The following is a 19,748-nucleotide window of genomic DNA, read 5'->3' on the forward strand; positions in this document are numbered from 1 at the left end:
TAACGAAAACATTCCTTACGTAGTCTAACGCTCCTTTTCCACCTGAGCCAGCTGAATGAGCCAGTACAATACAATGTGCTTTGCTACTTATGCAGAATTGGAATATGTTAGAAAAGCACTCCAGTTTCCAGGATTTAGTAGTCTTAAAAGATCATCCTAAGCCTCAGATTTGATAGTTGTCAGTAGGCAGCTGTTTGTAATGATCTTTATGTATAGAAAAGTCTTTAATTATAAAGTGTCTTAACAGTATGCCCACCCTAGATCAATGTGCCTTTCTGAGAAGCTTGTTGGAAGGCCTATAGCCATGTCCTACTGATTCTGCTTTGGTGGGGCTGAAGCAGAGCCTAGGAATCTGCCTTTTAATACTCCCATGTGATTCTAATGCAGGTTGCCTAGGAGCCTTACTTAAGGAAACTGTTCCAAAAGAGAGGAGTAACCACCAAGGTAGAGGAGATACTGCGCTGCTGAAAGGCTAGCTCTGAGGGGTCTGAATGGCGAGGCTTGTTGCTTAGTAACCCTCACTCTTGCACACTTACCAAGAGCTATAATGCATACATTAATTAACCTAGGAGTCAACTGGATAATGGGGTAATCTCTTCAACAAATAAAATGCAGGTAGGGACCAAAAGCGTTTTCCATGGACTGAAATCACAGTAGCTCTTCCTAAAGGTTCATTGAAAGACACCAAACACCCAAATCAAGCTGAAGTTTTATTTAAAATGTAAAAGAAATGGTTCTTGAAAAAGCTGATGAATAAAGCAAAAGGATACAGTGCTCTCTTCCTACTAGTCAGCCAGCTTACCCAAGTATGGGGCAGCATACAGTGAGTGAGTGCTGGTGGAATTTCACAGTAGTTTAGTGTTCAATTATCCTTGCCTAGATTATGTAGAGATTCTCAGTGTGATCTTGGTTCTGGGTTTATGCCTTCACTGAGCATGAACAAGGGCTCCTGCTCCTTGGCCATAGCCAAATCCCTTGGGCCCAAAGTTCTTTGCATAACATCCTACAAAAGAAATGGAAGAGTTACTGCAAGCCCATTGAGCTTTGCTAGCATCGCTTAAGACTCACGGTAAGTTAAAAAACAAACACAAAAACTGCTGACTATACCAAAAAGAGTTCAACTTAAGATGTAAATATAAAGGCCAAGTCCAAGCATTCGGGTTCCACAGTGTTCAGCTGTTATAAGCATGAAAATCAGGCCAGACAAGCTATATATAACATGAAGTTGAAAGAAGACTTGGTCCTGGGGCATTTGTTTTTATTGGGAGGGAAGTTTTAAATGATCAGGAACTTTATTATGTCAATCTCAAATTGTTCTGTGGTCTTCTGTCCTCTCTAAGTATCTCTAGAACTTTATTTTTTAAATTATTTTTATTTTTTATTCACTTTTACTTTTTACATCTTTTATGCAAACAACCAGTGGCACTATCCCTCCTTACCCCATTTTCAGACTACTTTTTGGTTCTTTTTTTTTTTTTTTAATGCTGATAACATTTCCTTAACAAAGCCAGTGTGGGATATTCATATGGCTAGCAATAACTGAAATTAATTTTACCTTTACAATAGATTTCACCTTCTTTCTCAGTCAGAGTTGTTGATTCGAGACTCTTTCCACACTTGGCACATCGGAAACAGTTTTTGTGCCAGGGCTGAAAGAGACAAGTGGATAAGTTTGAGAGGCCAGTTTCCTGCAGGATAAGTTAGACACTCAGGAAGATCAACCCACAGTGAGCTCCTGACTGCTGTGGTTCGACCAGAAGGCTGGAACTGACCTCCCCACTATCTACATTGTTGGTCTGAGTTCAAACTTCATTCACAGCAGGCATGGCCCGTGGAAGGGCCATTCCCTAAGAGCGGTCTGGGACTAGTCACAGGCCTGATGGGCACCTTTAAACAATGCCTTCTTTATGGCTGAGAGCCCTGCAGTTCAAAGAGGTAAGTGATTAGTAACTTCTACATCCACACACCAGAAGAGCATCAGGTGTCTGGACTTCAGTTCACCGCTTTTTTTCCCACTACACTGAATAACCTGCAGATCCAGATTTGTTAACAGCCTGACCTTTTTAGTTAACAACCTTCAGGAGCTCCATGAAAATGAGCTTCATTTAAACATAGATGTGATTTGTCAAATAAGGGCAGCAGTTCAAAAAATTAATGATTCAGATGGAAATGCAATTAAGAAAAAGTTTAATACAAGGCATTTACTTATAAAACAGTGCCTGAGTGGGATGTGGAGGGTTCAGGGGAGAAAAAGAGTGGGGAGCTGTCATTCACTGTCATTACTGCCAAACACCACTTTACCTTTCCTGCTCCAATGATCTTCTCAGCAGCATACACGGAATCCCCACATCTGGAACACTTCTCAGCACCTCCGTATTTCTGAGCAAATTTAGAAGTGTTGGGATTTGTTGTAGGCCTGTGCGGCTGAACACTAGTGGAAAGGAGAAAAAAATATGTAAGGTTTTCTAAAGGGCCCTTGTAAGTCCATAAGGCAGGCATGGAGGGAGTCTGGGAATTCCTGCTGTACCGTGTCGTGGCTGGAGGCCTTGGCAGGTCAACAGAGGGGAAAGAAGACATCAATCTCAGGTGCTGGCTAGAGTTAGTACTTCAACTATTTATGGGCTCATAATTGTTACAATAAGACCCAAAATTAAATATGTTTTGTTAAGCCTAATCTCAGCAAATTTCATTTAATCCCCAGTGCTAGCTTCTCCATTAAAACATTATGTGATGCTTATAAAATCCCATCATAACACATATTCTTAACCCAGAGTCATATTAGTACCACTGGAATCACATCTAGCTTTTTACTTTATGTGAGATTGAAAAATCAATGTTAACTTGAGCTGTTTTTGCATATAGGTCAGTTGACTTAAGTAGTCTATAATTAAGAAAATGAAGCATGTTTTACAAATTAATTTCCCAATACAACTTACACAGGGAAACTGAATATACCACTTTCTTTGTGGAAAAATATTTTTAAAAATTTGCCTATTACTATGTGATCTATTTATCTTTTTTCTCTTGAGTGGTATTTTTGTCACTATTACAAGTCACTGGGTAAACTGTATTTTTCCTGCTTTCTAATTTTTTCCTATTCAATGTAGGTAGGTACACCTACTATGCAAAACACCATTCTGAGCTTTGAGAAGATTTAAAGGCCCTTCTAGAACCTTAATAATTACTTGAGCAGGTAAGATATAAAAACAATAGTTAGCATGTAGCAGATGGTAACAAGTATCAGTTTTTTCTCCTAGAAAAAAATTATACAGTACAAAATTTAAAAAAATTTTATATCCTCACCTGAGGACATACTGTATTTTAATCTCTTTTAGAGAGAAAGGAAGGGAGAGAGAGAGAAACATCGAGGTGAGAGAGAAACATTGATTGGTCACCTCCCATACATACCTGGATGGGGGATCATATATGCCTAGACCAGGGGTCGAACCCAAAACCTAGGTATGTGCCCTGACCAGGAATTGAACACATAACGTTTTGGTTACAGGACGCCATTCCAACCAACTGAGCCACACCAGCCAGGGCACAGCATTTTTTTGAATCATGTTTGATATGACCCCTGGAAATTTTATTCTAAGCAACAAATACCAATTCATAGTACCAATTCACAGTACTGGTTTCTCCAGTTGTCGCTAGTGAGGCATATTTTTCTAAATGTTACCACAACCTGCTGTATATATACTTACTTTTAAAAATGATCTTTAAAAGCTGTTTACAAAGATATCCAATACTTCCAGTTATGAGTTATTTTCTAAATCAGTCAATTATTATACTAACAAGAACTTCATATGGATTATCTCCCACCTGCCTTCTAACGACTTCGCAGGTTAAGGATAATTGTTACCTCAAAATACAGATAAAGAAATGGGAGCTTAGAGGTTAAGTAATTTCCCAGAAGTCTAGGGGATTAGTATACTGGTGGGCCTACACTGAAAACTGCTGGTCTGCCTCAGTGTTCCTGTGCACTCCGTGCTGCCTCCCCAGGAGATCCTTGTGGAGGCGTTTTGTTTGGTCCCTGTGACTGTTACATTTACCACCTGCCACAAGGGTATCCCAGAGCACAGGTGCTCCCAGACCTCAGTCATTAAGAAAGGCTTCTTGGAAAAGGTACCATACTTGGTCCTGAAGGATAATAAGCATGTGGCCAGGCTAAGAAGGGGAACAGGTGAAGCAGCAGTCGAGACAGGTCAGCACAGAGGGCTGGCTAGTTGTTGGAGAAGATGGAGAAGCAGGAGTCAAGGGGAAAGCCCACTCATCTCTGTGACTCTACAGCTATGGCCACAACCACGGCCTGGCTTTCAGAGTCATGGGTGAATTTAGTTTTGTTTGGGGAGGGAGTACAAGTATGTATGCTTTGAAAGGTTTGAAAATAAGATCTTGGGAAATGACTGGATTTTAACAGTTGAAAAAGGAGAACAGAACAAGAACAATGGATTTTAACATAGACAAAGGTAAGCTCGGCTCCTGTAAGTGATGACACAACGATGAATGAGTTGGCCCTTGCACAGCTGGTGCACAACTGAGCAGGGAAAAAAGTCAGTAACAGAGAAAAACGGGCCTCAATGTAGTATATTCTGCAGCACTGGTTTGGGAGCCAATAGATATTCGTTCAAATCTTGACTCTGCCACTTACCACTGTGACCTGAGCCTTAATGTCCTATCTATAAAATAGGGACAAAGTATCAGTAACTGTGAGAATTATATATAATGAACAAAAGTGTTCAGCAGACAGTGGGCACTCAGTAATTATTTTCGGCATGTCCTAATGTACTGTGTTGAAGATCATAAGATTTGGAGTTACACTAGGTTAAGTTCCAGTCTCTACAGTTATCTACAATTAATTAGCTGTGTGACTTTAGGCAAATCACTTCATTCCCACTGTCTCACTTTGTTCTTGAGTAAGATGGGAAGCCCTACCTTGCAGGGCTGTTAAAAGGATTACATGAGCTAATGTGTGTTACTACTGCATGGTATCCAGCCCCACAGGAAGGGCAGAGTTAATGGTCTTGTCCAGGAAAAGGCCACCTTATTGGAGTATTAACAGATTTTGGCCTCTTCAATATAAAACAGATGTGGAAAAATGTGAAGTTCAAATGAAGGAATAATTGGGTCAAAAACAGAAGAAATCAGGTAGCCTGATCATGAAATACCAAGTGAAGTTTGGCAGACTTAGTACCTTGCTACTTTGGTAGTGAAACCTTTAAAGCTAAATACTATTGTCTCAAAGAATCAAAAACAAAAAAAAATATTCAATTTTTAAGTAATTTTAAGTTAGAGAAAAGTAATTTCCTGATGAATGAATATTCTTACACAAAAGGAGTGACTGGGGAATTTTGCTTAGTTGCACATGAGAAATGCATCTCGTGATTCAGATACCACATTTCTTTATCATTTGCCTTCATGCCATATGGTCTCCAAAGTGCAGTGAAATGGAACTAAGTTGAAACCACTTGATTTTGGGGACATCCTGACTGCCTGATGCACCCTGGAATGCTCTTAAACCCGGACTAGAAATCACTGGGATATCACCAAAAACTTTGTTAGTTCCAAAACTGTCAATATTTTGAGATTAAAGAATAGTCTCTAGTTTGCACTAGAAAATCTGAATCACTTGATTTATTTTAAGATAAAAGTCTAAAAACTCCCAGATTCCTGTTCGCCAAACAATATTAATTGTTACAACTCCTTTCTGTAGGTAACGAGCATGGTCCTAACTCACCTCTCTGGCTTGATGCCCAGCCTCTCGCCCCGGTCCATGTTGAGTGTGCCGGCGCCCTGGCCGTAACCATAGCCTTTCGGCCCATACTTCTTTCCGTAGCAGGATTTGCAGTAGATCTCTTCATCATGAATTGCCACTGTTGTGCTATCTAAATTTTTCCTGCAAACCACTGAGGGGGAAAAGGTTAGAATTTAAAGATGTGCCAAAGACACTTTTTCCATGGTCTATAAATGGCAAAGGCACGGGCTTGCTCCCATTCCTAGTTTATTCTGTGGTTTCCCAAAAACCATGAGATGGCATCTGGACTGGTCAGCTACATCTGAGGACTGTCTGCCTTCCTCCATGGATATGACCATTGTTTCAGAAATTTAACATTCTGAAGCCTGGAACTTTTCACTATGATTCACGTTCCTAGTAGGAGGGAGAGAAGTTTGAGCCAGCTATAATTACATGAACAAAAGGAACAGAACTAACACTGAGCTCCCAAACCTGCAACGCTCAAATCTTCTCAGCCTCTTCATACAAATGTTGTTAAATTACAACTTAACAAACAACAAAAGGGTGCCAAGTGCCTGTGGAGAGCTGCCTCTGTAGCGCAACCCCCAAAAGCACCCTCTGGGATAAAAAACGTTTTTCATCCATAATAGTAGTTTTCGTCACCAGTTTCGAAGAGTAAAAGTATTACTCGTTCAGCTTGCCGCCAGCTTCCCCAGCCATGAGAAGTGGGTCTGAAGAACATCCAGGGGTTTCAAGTCTACATTTGTTTTCCCTTCCATCCCAAAGGAGAACACATTCCTTCCGGATGGATTTCTTGCCACAAGACATGTCTACGTACCCCAATTCATAAAACTGCCAAATGCCTTCATGTTTAATCCAGACATTATTTCACTTTCTAAAAGTTCAATTAAGCTTGAGCAAAAAAGAAGCTGTGAGGGAGCTCTTTGGTAGCACAGTCGGGCAGCTGGAATGCCAACATTAGTGTAGTAGAAAAGAAAGAAAAATGAAGAGAGGAAAGAAGGAAAGAGAAGGGCCAGAAAAGGTGACTAACTGGATGCCTGAAAATGGAGGTAAATTATGAAGTCTCTATTATCTTAGACCAGAGTCTTCTCTGGTAGAACAAAGTGACATGACCTACTCTGGAACCTTGACGTCAAGACTCATTTGCTTAAAGGCATCATTAACCACCACACACGACCCAAGAACAAACACCCTTAACAGACATTAAATGTAAATTAATATAAAAACTGTTTTGAAAAACATGTTACTAAAGCAAATTTACACAAATGCAAATTTGATTACATAACCACCTCTCCTTCTCCTAGTCCTCACCCCTATTCCAGCTAGTCTGAGTTATTTTCTTGAAAGGCTTTAGTCAGCAGAGACAAACATTAGGAAGGAGTAGTAAAAAAGACCAGTACAAAAGCCTGACATTTCATAAACACTGACTTTATTATGGTGTAACTACAGTGGCTTAACCTAGCTAGATGAAACTAAACAATTTCTAAAATATTTGCATTTCCTCTGTGTTCATGTACTCTTTTGACTACAAACCTGCTGAAAAATAAATTCCTCAAAAATAGAAATAACTTCTAAGAGAAGGAATAGTTAAACCAAATCTGAGAAACAGTAGCTACGTAGCTTCTCTGTTACTATGGCTTTGTGTTGTGTTTCTAGTTCTCTGTGAAGCAGTTACACTATAAAAAGGTCCAGATACCCAGAATGCTGGTGCATAGAGGAAAAAGACAACTAAAACTTGAGACGTTTTCTCCAAAGATTATTTCTTAGTGTAGCTAAGTTTATTTTTAACATAGGCAGTTTCTAATAGTAATATTCACAGGTAAAGCAAGTAACTGCACATATAGGTGGGTGCCTCACATAACAAATCCTTCATAAAAGAATTTTGTCATTTAAGTCAGAAGATGATTAATGAAGAGCTTTCTGATGAGACTGCTCTCCTGTTTTAAAACTGAAGACTAAGAGGGAACACGCAGCAGAGGGGCTTATCTCTTGCCCTGTTTCTCCATTATCAAGTATTTACTCTTTCGAGTATGGAGGCCTGTGTTGTTTTACATCCTATTTCCTGCCTAAGTCAGTCACTCTGATAATTTCCCATCTAGAAACAACAGTAATTTCCAACTTGCCTCTATAGGATTTTCATATCCTAAGTTCCTTTTCCTAAAATGTAGATGTCAATAACCAGAAATAACTGAATATTCACTACCAGAGAGAACAGAATTTAAGCTTCTAGAGAAACTGAGCTGCTGCTCGACATTTGAGTTTCTACTAACAGTGCAGTGAGGAACAAGCAAGTCAGTTTCAAAGCCAAGGAGCTCAGCCAAAGGAGGAAGCTGGGCTGGACCAGGAGCCATGTGTTCCGTTGGCAACAGAGACAAGCCCCAGACGGTGTGCCAGGAGCTGTTAGGTGCCAGACTACAGATGGCCCTGAACTCTCAGGGAATGAAGCAGCAGAGATAGACATGATAACAAATAAGGTACAGTTGGGGCCACATGGAGGCTAAGAGCTATGAGGACCCAGGAAGACCAAGTGTGTAGGGTCACCTGGCTGTTCTCGGTGCTGGGCTGAACACTTATAAGGTCCAGGAGAACAAAGAGGCCAAACAAAAAACACTCATGCTTCTAAAATAATCTTTGTTCACAAAACCAGTTGTTGTTTTTTTCCTAAAATAAGTAAACTGAAGTTTCTTACACATAATGTGCCCCAGGCCAAGCCCTGGAAGATACTTACTGCACAGAAAGCAGCAGCGGTGGAAGCTTCTCCCATCGCACTGCACCTCTTCCGCATGGTACACAGTCCGCCCGCAGGCCCCACACTTGTTGCCACCTCCCCAGATGGGCATTCTGAAGGAATAAAACATTCATTAGAATGTCCCCAAACCCTGAGAGATATCTTACAAGCCACCCCCTCCCCCCCGCCCCTGGGGTGGGGAACTGTTTAAACCCAAAGATGTTGTTTCTTTATGAACCATTCTAACCATGTCTTTAAACGGCCAGCGTTCCTCCCAAATAACCTCATCTCCTCTCCCAAATTACAGGTTTTTCATTAGAAAGCTCTGGCTTGTCATGCACAAGTTTTTTGTTTTGTTCTGTTTTCTTTTTTTGTCCTACAGGACAAAGGACCTGCATTCAATAGAATAGTACGGGGCGCCAGGCACAAAACAAACTATGCCACTAGAATCCACAGAAGTTCAAGGTGGGGAGCGGAAAGGCAAACACCACCCCCCAGGCACACCCAGTCTTAACAAACAGTTATAAAAACTCAGCTGAAGAAAATACACTTGGGTGGAGTTTTTTATTACATGTTTAATTCACTGTAACACCATCAAATTCTGAACATTTAACATATACAAGTTATAACACACTTTCTAAGGAGGAAGAGAGTGTTGTATTGCCCTGCAAAAACACATTTTGTTTTCGTCTGCTGAAGTTATGTGAGATTATATAGCGTAAGTAGTTGCGTCTGTGACTAGCACAACCACCCTGCACAGAGCCCTGCTGTAACCACAACAAACACCCACCCAGATGGCTACAATTTAAGTTTCTGTGCTTCACTAATACCAAGGTCCTCTAGTCCAGCCAACAGTTAATTTTCCCTCTTGCATGGGGCTGTCAAACCATACAGAACATGCTACCAAGTTCCCTTCCCAGCAAAGTGAACTGTTTGTTGAGGGTGTCAGAACAGCCTTTGAGCAATGTGGCCTGAAATGGTGTTAAAGCTGGAAGCTTTTAAATCCTTGACTCTTTTGCTATGATGTGGGGCCAACATGTTCAAATTTCTTTCTCAATGAACATGTCTACTTGGACCCAGTTTAAATGCTTAGATCAAGATGGCCAACAGACTCAAATGCCCTCACCAGTACAGAAACTTGTTCTGCCAGGACAGGGTGTTATGTCTGCCCTGCCCTGAGTTGGACCCCCAAAGCACAGTCAGAGTTCCTTTTTACCCTACCATCAGTTTCAGACTTCCCTTCTGTGGATGGTATTTGCAGCCCCTGCCTCTTAAGTCCTCAGATGAGCAGCTTGCTTCCCTAGGCACCAGCTGGTTAAGAAAGCTGAAACCTCCTTACTAACTCAAACTTGGCTAGAAAAAGAAGGAAAAGGAGGGCTAAGCAAAAGGACTGAGGAGTCTTCAGTCCTTAAAATAAACAAGAGGTGGTAAATTCCCATTCCTACAACATTAAGATGACCCAGAATCCAACAGCTCTCTGAACACAGCCACGAGGCCTTCCCAAAAGGAAGACTTAGAGCAAAGCATGGTGTTGGGCATCTTCCTGGCACACAGCAGGCATTCTCTTGTCCCTCTTCTGATAGTACTTCCCAGATTCTCTTCAGGGAAGCAAACATCTCTTTCTTGGTACATGTGGGTTAGAGAAGTACCAATTCAAGACAAAATTCAGGTAAGCATTTCTAAACTTTTATACAATTGTATACCACAACAATCAAGAGCATGATGTATGAATTCATCTTGTTGAACAGCATCGAGGCACAGAATCAATAGGTATTTTGAAATAAACAAAAAGCAAGGTCCTTTCAGTCCTTTACCACAGATAGTTTGAGAAGCGTTGGCTGAAACAGTAGTGACTACCCTGAACTCTGGGGCTGGGCATCAGTCATGGCTGCCAGGTCACTGCGTTCTCCCTCCTGCCACGGTGACAGGTTTAGGAGCCGGTCCATGACCCACACCAGTCCAATGAAAGTTAAATCCAGGACTTTGGGTTACAGCTGTGTGAATGCAGGGCTGGAGTTGCTAGCAGCTGTCTAGCCACTATAAGAAAAGCTAAAGAAGCCAGCACAGAGGAACACAGAGATGGAGAGACCAGATGTAGACACTTTATAGCCATGCCTCATCTTATCCTGGACCCTTCAAGTGAACCAATAAATTCTCTTTTTAAGTCATTTGGAGATGGAGCTCCTGTTCCTCGAAACAAACAACAATAATACACACATACACACACAGAAAGACATGACTGATAGGACGAGTTATCACCAAACTATCAGTCTCAGCTTGCAGAAAGCCTGCTTCCCTTATTCAGGCAGGAACAAAGTAATTCCAAGGGTCCACAAGTGTTACCAGGCTATTGTGAAGGCATCCATACAGGATCAATATCTGGCAACAACAGAACGTATTTGCAAGCTTTCCTTCAGTATTTGCATAAACCTCTCATTCCCTTCCCTGGAGACAGGTGCTCCATTGTTTAAATACACAGTGGAACTTGAGCCCGACTGTACGGCCTGACACAAAGCTTGGCTCCAGCAGCCTGCACTGGCTTGAGTTTGGAGTGCACTTAAATGGTATTGACTTTGCCCCATGGTTCCAAAGTTACCTGTGTTCTGGAAGACTCCTGTATGCAACAGACATCTGTTAGAAGTACCCTTGTGACTCCTGAGTAAACCAAAAACCAAATTCAGGCTTGCAGGTAATGACATTACAATTACTTAAAACTGGATGCCAAGAATAGCCCAGCTGGCTTTTTAAATACTTTGCTCTTGTCTAGTCATTTATCACTGTATTAGAAAGTGTACTAACATGAACCTGCTATCTTCCATTTTCACACTTATTTTCTGTGGAGCAATCACCAGTAAGTCAGATTTCTATAAGACTAACACTATCCTGGGGTTGTCTCCAAAAAGACATTTTTAAAAACCTAACTCATCACTTCATTATTCTCTCTCTTTTAAAGGGCAGCTTGGACTAGTTTATGTAATTTAGGGTTACTTAAATACTCATCTAGCATGTCAAGTCTGATTCCTGTTGTCCATCCACAGGAGCCAAATGTGAATGTTTCATCTTTTCAGGAAATACCCATCAAAGTTCTCCAACATGCAGCTTACCATGTAATAAGCTTCTTCCCCTCAGGGGTGGGGACCACATCTTATGTTCTGCACCCCACCTACCAGAGTACTTGGCATATATCAAAATATTTCATTTCCATTGTTTTAAAGAATCCTTCCCTTTTCAACCCTTTGGTATGATCCCCTCTGAGACCTTCTGCCTCTCAAGACAAAGGCCGCACTGCCCTCTTCTCTGTCCTATTTTTGGATTTTGAGTAAACTTTTCAAGTCCTTAACTTTTTAAAAGTCCCATCCAATTTAAAATCTTTCCTAAAGATTTCTGAATAACCCTCTCTGTGATCCTGGCAAATTGTGTAATACAGCATCCTCAGAAAGCTTCAGCTCAATTTGTTTTATGGTTAAGCTGGATAGTGGGTACTTGGGTGTTCCTGACAGTCTCTATTTTGTGTGTCTGAAATATTTCACAATGGAAACAAAGGGAAAGGAAGAGGGAGGGTGGGTGAGGGAAGTTGCCTTAGATGGACCTGGGTTAATGTCACTACTGTAGTGGTTGTACAGCCCTGGGCGGGTCTGTAGTAGAGTTCAGTTTCTCATCTGTAAACTAGGGAACTGAAGCTCTTTTCTCTCTCAGATATTGTGAAGACAAAACTAGGTAAACAAATGCCTTGGTAGACGTAAAGTGACTGCTGGCTTGAAGGTGGAGGGGACATCTCCCACTGTCCGCCCTGCTCTCAGTGCTCCAGTAGGAAAACCCACTGACCAGCACCTAGTGAACAAAGCTCAGAGCCACAGACAGGGGAAAGAAAAAACTTAGCTGTTTAGTCGCTCATAAGCCTTCTTTTCCTGGAACATTGAAACATATAACGATAGTTCCACTTGTGGTGACTGTCTAAGAAATGAAGTCCCAATTTACACTTTTCGGGTGAACTCCTGTGGACATTTGCTGCGTTTGGCAGGGAAAGTGTGACGATCTTCCATTTCTGTCACTCCTTGGCATTGCTATGCACGTAAGAGAACCCAAGGCTTCATTTTTCACACACGCAATTGGCTGCACAACTTCACAACAGCTGACATTAATCACAGCAAACTGGATTTGCACTGAGCAATCTGGGCTGCGTGCCTCTTCCCCAATCCTATGTATTAATTTACAGAATGTAAGAGGAGAAATAAAATCCCAATTTACACACATTTTGCACAAGTAGGTCAAACAGGCTTATTCAGTTTCTCAGTCTTGTTTTTTGGTTTCCAATGTCCAAAGGAATTTCAGTACTAGGACTTATCCACTGTGTTAGATTAAAAAGCTTGTTGACATCCAAATACTACATGCAGTTTCTGTTTGCTGCTTCTGCTCAGTCTAAGACACCACCCAGAATTCGGAAGACCTACCCACAGAAGAAAATTACTATTGTCTAACTCTGAGTCACCTTGTGGTAAAACTACCTCATTTTTTAGATAACCAACGGGAGCTGCAAAATGAGCACATGAGTCCTCACACCACCTGTGGCATTTACCTTCTTATTTTAGAATCTGAATGACTTGAATCCATGAATTTCAAGTCTACAAGTCACCACTTGTAGTTTGTTATTTGTTCAGATACCAAAGACTTGGAATGAGTCTGTCAATACCCCCACATTCTAAATGCTTCCAGGAAGCTTTGACATTATACTACTATACGCATAGCTTTGTTATTATACTAGAACGTGGTTACAGTCCAATTCCCCCAAAAGGAGAATTTATTATAAATCAATTTCATTTTGAACCACATCCAGAGGGGTCACTTGCTAAAGAATATGAAAGTTAGTAGCATTGTCCCCAATTACAATAATTTTTAACAAGGTCAGTATTTAAGAGTTGTCAATAATTGGAAATAAAGCTTTACTTTACTCAATGACCACTCTAAAAATTGTTTCTTCTGCTTCCCAAATTACCTGCTTAGTCTACTTCCCTTATCTAAGTGAATACCATGAACCAAGGATAGAGCCCTTGTGTCTCAGTGATTGCCGTCATGTCTCATTTGACTCCTTTTGCCAGAGCCAAATCCTCAAGCTGGCCTTTAAGATATCTCAGCCTAAGGGTAAATTATGAGCATGGACTTTGGAGTCAAAACAGTCTCATTTCCCTCTTACGTAAAATGAAGATAACAGTCTCTTTCTTACAGAGTTGTTAAGAGAATGAGTTGAAAAAAATGCTTACAGTGGGCACTCAATTATCAGTAGTCTCTATCATCAATATTTAGCAATGTTCAATCTTTGTTGTCAATACTCACGTTCCTCTACCTATCTTATGTATCCATTCATCCTTATGCCTCTAATCCCTCCCATCAGGGCAACTGACTTACCTTCCTCCCTCACCCAGCTAACTCCTGACTTCATTTCTGTATCTCAAATAATTATAGTACATACCGTACAATGCTTTACTGTTTATGAACTTCTCATATAAATGTATTAATTCAACCTTTTATAAGTCGTATCCTCGGTTAGGAGTTCAGGATAAAAGGGTTATTATGAAGTGTGCCTGTTTCTCAGGGAGTTCGACTGTGTGGCAGAAATACGTACACAAACAATGTCAATACAACATCAGCAATGACACAGGTATGTAAAGAGCTCTGCGAAGTCTGCTCAGTCTGCTCCCACAGGGACGGCTACACGTTTCATCTTGTAGAGCCACTGAGAGGGGATTTCTGAAACTGTGTTAAGAAAGATTCTAAAGTTCAGAAAAGGTTCCACATTAAAGAATACTGCGATTAATAATGTCTTCCAGGGAAACTGCAGTGCACATGCCACCTCTAAGACACTCCAGGTACAAGAGAAAGAGTGTGGAACCTAGATCAAGTGTGAGAGTCAGTTATCTGCTGGGTGATCCTGGCCAAACTCCTTAACTTCTGAGTCTCAACTTCCTCAGCTATAACCTGAAAATCAATGAGAACACTCTCATAGGGTGACTTTAAGGACTTCATAACGTTTGTGAAGTCCCTGGCAAAGAGCCTGCACTCCATAAATGTTGGTTTCCTTTTCTTTCAGGAGTACTACTGGGCCTGAATATGGCTACAAAAAGTTCAGTGGTTAAGTGACTTGCTGAGGTCATTGACCTCTAAAAAAGCAAATCCAGGCTCAACCCATGCTTGTTTGATTCCAGGTCCTTAAGTGGTCCCCAAAACTCCCATTTCTGATTTAAGGGTTGAGACCATTCAAGTCACCTGACAATTATCAGTCCTGTGGTATCAAATTACCTACGCACAGCAACACCTTCTTCTACCCCCATCTTCCTCCTCACCATTAAGTACTAATTCTATAGCCTGTTATCACTGACATCTTCAACTTAAGAGTACAGCAGAATCCTTGACAAGACATTTGGATACTACCTACCAAATCACATACTGTAATAGAACACAACCATGCTCTAAAGTCAGTCACTCTGACCTTCAACATCTTCCATAGCAATTCATAATCAGTGCCAACTGCATGATATTTAATTATTCAAACAATTTAATGTTTGCATGATTTACACATTAAGTCAGACTATTTGTCAAGGCTACTGTTTATCTGCTAAATAATCTTAGGTTGGTTAATTGATCTGCTAGTTTTCTTATTTCAAAAATGGAGATAATATTTATATCACAAGGCAGTTCTGACATTAAACAATATACTTAAAACACTTAGAATACTGCCTGCACATGATAAGTAAAAATAATTACTACATTATTTACTTATTATATATTATTCACTTATATAAAGCTTAGTATATGCTTTTCTTATGCTAAACAGTTTACTTAGAATAAATTAATCCTCATAACGACTGAGGTAGGCATTGTCATTATTCCCATTGTATTAGTGAGGAAGCTGAGGTATAGAGCTATTAAATGGCTCATGACTGTGAAACCAAAACAAAACTACCAATTCAACTTAAAAATTAATACCAATAAAATTCAAATAAACTCTTTTGAGTTTATTGGATTGATGTTTCTCTAAAACTAAACCACTGGTAGCAACACAAATAGAGTACTGATTTATATGGCTCTGGAACAGGTTGTTTATAAATTGGTATTTCCTGTACTGCTTACATGTTGGATGAGAATTCAATTCTCTCTTTACTTTTTTCTTTTGGGCGAGAAGCCATGATGAAACCTTTCTTCTTATAGTGCACTGGCCCTAAAATATTTCATGGTATGTGTCCTCTTCTTATGAGTACAGGACAATGAGTAGTACTGTAGGCTATGAGATGGTAAGCAGAAAAAGCAAGGGACCTGATATCCTTTGCAAATGATTCACAATATACTTCTATTGATTCTTTTCTAGGACTTAAACTAAAAATAAAAATTATTAACAATCAGAACTTGTGCCCCGCTCCTTCACAACCCAGTTTGAGAAAACTCCCCTAAGTCAGGGTTCTGAACCTGGGGATCCTCAGAATCCTTGAAATTTTGGGGATCAGTGAATGAGGTACCATGTACTTTATTTAATGCACTTAACATTTTGAGAAGGGGTCCAGAGGCTTCGCCAGGCTGCCGGAAAGGTCCATAACACAGAAACAGTTAAGCAGCACCATCCTGGTGACTAAGGTCCCAAGGGAATCCAGGGATTCCCCACCCCAGAGAACACAAGGGAGTCCAGACTGGAAAATGATGTGGTGCTCTGAGGAAACAAACCTGTGAATGTCTGCATAGGGAAGAGAGCTGGCCTCTGGGCAAGGCCTAGAGATAGTGCTCACATCTGGAAGAGACCTTCACTAGTAGCCTTTTCCCCACAGATTCAACAAAGTGTAAAAGAGTGTCTAATTATAGGGAACCTCTCCAGGTTGGGCTGGACTGAGCTGGGCTGGGCTTTGCATATGCCTTACAACAACCCTGCAAAATATATGATATTACACCTATTTTACAAAATAAAGTAACTGAGGTCAGAGAATAACTTTCCCAAGGTCATCAAACCAATGGGTGCTAAAGCTGGGATATGAACTTGGGCCCAGCTGGAGTCAGCATTGCCAGTTGGGCAATTTAATCAGGACATAAAGCTCTCCTGAGTATTGCTTTCAACAGTCTTTAGTAGGTACCAGTATCAACCAATATTTGTTGAATACATTCAGAGGAATCCATTAAAAACTTATGCTAGAAACCTTAGATCAAATCTGCAAATGCCCATATTGCTTGAGTCCAGCAAAATCTTTGTTCACCACCACTGCAACTTGCTCATTCCTTTATTAGTTCAATTAAGGCACCCCAAACAAGCACTGTGAGTTTCAAGGATTCATGGATGCAGATCCTGTCTCTATCTAACTTCACCCTGAAAGGGCAAAGAAACTAGAATCTGGAGTAGAAGGTACCTTGAGCCGTATCAGTGGCAATCAACTGGGAGAAGTAATGACCAAGAAGATAGTGGAGGGGAGACCATGGAGAGCTTCATAAAATTGATTCGAGTTTGGCAAGCAGTTTTGAAATTTTGTAAAATTCACTCTTTTAGAATATTGCTCATCTTTCCTGAAAAATCTGAAGTAAATTATAGCCAACTTGGTGATTGCTCTATTTGAGTTCTTGGCGTTTTATATAGGTAGAGCTGTAAAACGGGTGAATTAGAGAAGTTCAGAGACCATTCTTCCTATCCAAGTATAAAAAGTTGGACCAAATAAAAAGCATTTATAAAACGAAAATATACTTTGCACACTGCAAATAAAACAGGTTAAACATTTTGGGTAACCATTTAAACAAATATCCTCCAACAAACGTCCTAGCTTGGGAGCGGGTAGAGGTGGGTGTCTCCGGACTTAAAAGACCCCACCACCACCACCCGGGGCTGCCTACATGGACTTTGAAACCCAGGATGTGACCTTCAAGGACTTGTTGCAGAATTTCGCAACCAAGCATTTTTACTTTCCTAATTGTGACTAAATAGTAAAAAATCCGGAAAAAGCTGGGAGTTTTCGATCTGACTTTTAAGGCTCAGTGGGCAAAGACCACCAAACAATGGAAAGCTGGAGCTCTTTACCGCAGCAGGGAAGGATTCTGGGCTACGCAGGCTGTAGAAGCCCCCACCTTACCCCCGGGGTCCAAACCAGCCCTTGGGAAGTTCGCTCTCAGCGCGCACCGCACTCCAGGCAGAGGAGACCCGGAGACTCTGATCCCGCGCTCCCCTCCTCGGAGACAGAACCGGCCACTGGAGGAGGGGGTCCAAGGCTACTCAAAGGCAGAGTAGCAGCCACGCGAAACTCTCGACCTCGCCTCTCTCCCAGAAAACCAGCAGGGACACACTGATATGAAGGTCATGCACTATTATTTATCTGCCCCGTGGGCCCAGGATCCGAGGGCAAAGCCGGGGCGGCTGTGGGGGGCGCTGGTATGAGAAGTGGGGAGGATCAGGGAGCAGGGGTGAGTTGGCTGGCTGGGGGTCAAAATGGGGACTGCGATCGGGATGTCAGAGGAGATGGGGGGCGGGAGCGCCAGCAGGGCTGCCTGAGGACCCCGGGAGGCTGGTGGAACCCTCCTCCCCCAGGGTCTCCGGAGTCGCCCCCACCGTCGCTACTCACTTGAGCCGGAGGCAGGACCACGCACCCGGGCAAAGCTGGCTGGCCAAGCGGAGTCGGAGGGATCCGCGCGAGGAGTACAGCACGCTCAGCCCGGCGAGTGCCGACACTTTTAAAAGATGGTCTGATGGGCGGGGCCTGAGTGAGCCCGGCCTTCACCCTGCCGTGCCCGCCCCGTGCGCCCCGTGGATTCCCGGGCCAGCCCTGGGGGAGTCTAGCCAGAGGATGGGCGTCTGCGCCGCGGGGTTCGGGGCTTACGGACCCAGAAACAAAGGCAGGAATCCCGCCTCTTCCCGCTGCTTCCCGCTGCTTCCCGCCCACTCGGCAACTTCCCACCTCTCCGAGTCCCTCCGGCTGGCCTTGCCCCTCCGCCCCTGGGGACCGAGTTTCTAGAAGTCATTGGGAGTTGGAAAAGGAGCCTTCCTTACCGCGCATTGAGGCCGGGCCGCCGGGTGACCCCGTGGGCAACTAGCCCCTGCCGCCCTGCGACGTACCCTTCCCACCGCGGGCCCCCATTCTCCAGGAGGGAAAAATCCAAGCGGCAGAAAATCGGTCAAATCGGGACTTTCCACCACCCGCTTCCTTGCGTTATCCTTTTAAGTAAACACAACGTGCTTAATTTCCCCAGTGGACAAATATTCTCTGGTTCGATGCCCAGCTTCTGGGAATCCGCAACCTTCCTGTTCTTAAAGAGCAGAATTTCTCCTCTAGACTAAATAAATGACGTTACGAAAACGCCTCATTCCCCATTCCCCAAGTGTTTTGCTTTTCCCACCACAAGGGCACAGCTACACAGGCTGCTATGGGGAAGTAACCTAAACCCAGCCATAAAGAGGGTGCTCCAAAGGGCCAGGGTTTAGGTTTGTTGGTGTCAGAAAAGTCCAGGGATACCAGTGGCAACCGAGGTGACCCAATAACTGAGCTACAGGAGGATGTGTTGTTTTAAACGAAAAAAACAGTAAAAATGCTGGTCTCTGGTTCACATGCTAGGCCTACTGATGACCTCTGTGTCAGAAATGATGATCCCGGCAGTGAGTGAAACTCCCTCTCAGGCCACAAATGCAGTAGCCTCTCTCCCCTGGGCCAGAGCTTGTCAGCCTCCACACTATTGACATTTTGGGCTGGGTAATTCTTGTTACCCATGCCTGCCCCATGCCTCGTAGGACGCCTCCACCCACTAGCTGCCAGTTGCACCCCTCCTTCCCCACTGCAGCAATCAAACTCTCTGCCGCATGCCAAATGCCCACTGGGGGAGGGGGCAGGAGGGAGCAGAAGGCATTGGTTGAGAACTACCAATGTTATATATATACATGACAAAGTGCAGAATAGGCTTATAATAATATTGTTTTGTTTCATATGCTGGGGCCAGTCCAGGATAAATTCATTATAATGGTGCCCTTATTCTCTGTCTACCAAGCACTGTGCAAAAACATAGTGGTGACTGATGTCTCCTGATACTGTGACAGCAGTCTGGAAGAATTCCTGCCTGCTGTGAACTTTTCTAAATATGGGCAATCTGTATTTTCATGATATCAGCTCATGTAAAAGTGACTTGACTTTTGGGACTGATATGAAAAGTTTGTCCTTTAGAATCTACTTTAGTTTTACTGTTTACATTACTTATTTTTTCTTGCATAGGTTTATGTAGTATTTCCACTGAATAAAACTGTATCTGTGAATTTCACTGCTG

At 42.3% G+C, this 19,748-nt stretch overlaps 1 protein-coding gene across 1 annotated transcript; it reads right to left on the bottom strand.

Moving 5' to 3' along the window:
* Positions 1-697: 697 nt before the first annotated feature.
* CSRP2 (cysteine and glycine rich protein 2) lies at positions 698-18,265 on the bottom strand. The gene is made up of 6 exons (XM_090273648.1): positions 18,062-18,265; positions 8,484-8,596; positions 5,738-5,906; positions 2,302-2,431; positions 1,556-1,649; positions 698-1,003 (listed from the first exon to the last, which is right to left on the bottom strand). Exons 2-6 carry the CDS (start codon positions 8,593-8,595, stop codon positions 927-929), a joined length of 582 nt encoding a protein of 193 aa, XP_090129774.1. The 5' UTR covers position 8,596; positions 18,062-18,265; the 3' UTR covers positions 698-926.
* Positions 18,266-19,748: the final 1,483 nt, after the last annotated feature.

The sequence above is a fragment of the Furipterus horrens genome, unplaced genomic scaffold, assembly GCF_987537825.1.
Source record: "Furipterus horrens unplaced genomic scaffold, mFurHor1.1.pri manual_scaffold_4, whole genome shotgun sequence".
Lineage (NCBI taxonomy): Eukaryota > Metazoa > Chordata > Mammalia > Chiroptera > Furipteridae > Furipterus > Furipterus horrens.

Bases quoted from the DNA above. Each gene is read 5' to 3' on its own strand.
- CSRP2 (XM_090273648.1), bottom strand. From the start codon at position 8,595: ATGCCCATCTGGGGAGGTGGCAACAAGTGTGGGGCCTGCGGGCGGACT. The intron at 2,432-5,737 runs GTGAGTTAGGAC...CCTTTCCACTAG, and splicing joins CTGGGCATCAAGCCAGAGAG to TGTTCAGCCGCACAGGCCTA. The intron at 1,650-2,301 runs GTAAAGTGGTGT...TGTCTCTTTCAG, and splicing joins AGATCATTGGAGCAGGAAAG to CCCTGGCACAAAAACTGTTT.